Source organism: Nicotiana sylvestris, chromosome 3 (genome assembly GCF_000393655.2).
Source record: "Nicotiana sylvestris chromosome 3, ASM39365v2, whole genome shotgun sequence".
Classification (NCBI taxonomy): domain Eukaryota; kingdom Viridiplantae; phylum Streptophyta; class Magnoliopsida; order Solanales; family Solanaceae; genus Nicotiana; species Nicotiana sylvestris.
This window is the reverse complement of record NC_091059.1, coordinates 25,272,922-25,275,573: the sequence shown is the minus strand read 5'-3', so window position 1 is coordinate 25,275,573 and position 2,652 is coordinate 25,272,922. Positions and strand designations below refer to the sequence as shown.

The window sequence follows — 2,652 nt, the reverse complement described above, 5'->3', positions numbered from 1 at the left end:
ATTGTGATCATTACAAGATTCCTTTCTGCTTATTTATTTACTTACTCCCTCCGTTTCAAATTAGATGAACTATTTTCCTTTTTAGTCTGTTCCAAAATAAATGACACATTTCTAAATTTGAAAATAATTCAACTTTAACCTCTTTATTTTACCATTAATGAGAAACTTTTATAATCGCACAAATATCATGGTCCCACAAATCTTTTACCCCTTAAGCTTTTAGGATTACAAGTTTTAAAATTCTTTTTTTTTCTTAAACGCAGTGTCGAGTCAAACTACGTCATCTAAATTGACACGGAGGGAATAGTACTTTTATTTGGTTTTTTCTTCCGACCACCTTGTAGGCTTAGTAGGCTGCTAAATGGCTCCAAATTCCTACGTTCACCAAAGTTTCCTGATAGAAAGTGAACTAGGTAGCCACACGTTAAGAGTAACAAAAATCACACAACAAATTGACAATCTCCAGCTTAAAGATAAGACTACATAATCATTTAGTAGCTAATAAAGATCTTATCCTTATGGACCTAATTCCCATAAAAGAAACAAACAGGAAAAAGATAAAGAAAGAGAAAAGACTGATATGTAGTTTTTGTAATATTGATTAATTTGATCATCAATATGTGTAAATATCAAATTTCAATATTTGAAATACTAAAGAAATATTAAACAAAATTTATCTAAGAATATTTCAACTAAGAATAAATTTTACTCATAAAATTTTAACTTTTTTTTGCAAAAACAATTGTATTGCAACTTTCAAATCCTCATTTTCAGCTTTTAACTTCATCTTCTCTCAATTAAAATATTGTCTCCATTCCTACTAAAATTGAGTATCCCAAAAAAGATTTAGATAGCCATTAACGTGGAAGAAAAGCTAGACTTCCATCCCTACATGAACATGTATTTACCTGACAATCCCTTGTCTTTTCACTTTGCAGGTGGAAAACGTACGTGTCTCTGCCTTTAATATATCTAATTGTGGAAGCTCATCAATGGACAACGTGGTGGCATTTTAAAGGAAGACAGTAACCAGCTTCTATATGGTTAACCCTCTATTTATACCTTTGCAGAGGCAGAGCCAATATTGCATCAATTGTCCGATATAATATCCGAGAAATCAGAATTAGTTCATATACTGAAGTTAAAGCAAAAAAAGGAGACATTAGAAGAAAATGCAGTCTGCAAAAGTGACAGCCGCAAATGTTGCAGCTTCTGCTCAGGCAGGGCTGGAGAAAACAAAAGCCGCGGCACAAGAAACTGTACGTAGTAGCTTCTCTTTAATCTTTCTATTCTTATTTCAGTTTGCTCAAATCTCCCTTTTAGACTGTGTTAGCAAGTTATTAGTTACTGTTTTTAATTACAAGATTATTATAATTACTACTTGTAATATTTACCTTTTAATTATCTAATTAGTGATCTGTGAAATTTACAATGTTTGTGAATAGAACTTAAATTAGTATTTGCATGTTGGAACAGGTAGAGAAACTAACAAGTGATCGAGCAGCGAAGAAAGAGACTGAAGAAACTAAGCAACAGACAGTTAAAGAGCAACACCCTGATGCAGCAAACCAGCAAGCAACTGAAGTCAAGAGCAACCCAGCTGCTGTGGCTGACGCTCAAACCCAGACTATACAGGCCAAAACTACACAGTAATTTGCTAAAGCGCAAATGAGCTGGGATTTGAGGCTCAAAACTATTACAGAGGGGAAAACTACAGAGTAAATATATACTGAATAAGGGGATCAAGCTTGTGCGTCTATAGAATTCCCCTCTTTTGTTTTGGGTATGTTGTGTGTTTGAGAGTGGTATGAGGGTGTAATATTGTATTGTAAGTCGTGCGCATAGTACTGGAATGAAATAAAGATTGTTTTTTTATAATTCTTTTCCAATTACACCTCTATGGTAAGGAGTAATTATTTTGGAAATGCATCCTGAAGTTGCGAACGGTTCTTTATTAGTCCGTTTGAAAAAGAATTGACACATTTCTATACACTACTAGAAATTCGAAAAAAAGCAATCACAAAAAGCGATCAAAGTTGGTCGCTTATTGGCTAAAAAACGACCAAATAGCGACCAAAATGGGTTGGTCGATATTAAATTGGTCCATTTACCTTAGAGACCAAAGTTGGTCGCTATCTAAGGTAAAAGGACCAAATATTCCTGTAAAGAAAGTAGCGACCAACGTTGGTCGCTATATTATTTTAATAATATAAATTTGGCGACCAACGTTGGTCTCCACATGTAAATTACATTTTTTTTTATTTATTATTAATCATAAAAAAGCGACCAACTTTGGTCTGCAAGAAAATATTATATTTTAAAATCTGAAAAATAGAATTATTAATTTTTATAATTTTTTTTTAAATGAGCGATCAAAATTGGTCGCCAACTGCAAGAATTAAATTTTTTTTAATTATAAGCGTCGCCATATTTCCAGAAATTATTTTTTTTAAATGGAATAGCGACCAAAGTTGGTCGCTTTTGAGAAATCTGGGTTAAATTGCGACCAAGGTTGGTCGCTATTGCCCAGAAAATTATTTTTTTAAGTGAAAAGCGACCAACTAGAGACCAAAGTTGGTCACTTTTCTTGGTATATTTTTGGCAGAAACTGCCTGTTTTGGCAGCTACACCACCTGCCAGCTTACCAAAAAT

At 33.3% G+C, this 2,652-nt stretch overlaps 1 protein-coding gene across 1 annotated transcript; it reads left to right on the top strand.

The window, feature by feature from the left end:
- Positions 1-859: 859 nt before the first annotated feature.
- LOC104231188 (11 kDa late embryogenesis abundant protein-like) lies at positions 860-1,878 on the top strand. The gene is made up of 2 exons (XM_009784140.2): positions 860-1,259; positions 1,477-1,878. The coding sequence occupies exons 1-2, from the start codon at positions 1,173-1,175 to the stop codon at positions 1,651-1,653; spliced, it is 264 nt and encodes an 87-aa protein (XP_009782442.1). The 5' UTR covers positions 860-1,172; the 3' UTR covers positions 1,654-1,878.
- The last annotated feature ends 774 nt before the right edge of the window (positions 1,879-2,652 follow it).

What these genes read in the sequence shown, in the direction of transcription:
- LOC104231188 (XM_009784140.2), top strand. Translation starts at nt 1,173, where the DNA reads ATGCAGTCTGCAAAAGTGACAGCCGCAAATGTTGCAGCTTCTGCTCAG. An exon ending in AAGCCGCGGCACAAGAAACT is followed by an intron (nt 1,260 to 1,476) that starts GTACGTAGTAGC and finishes ATGTTGGAACAG; the next exon opens with GTAGAGAAACTAACAAGTGA.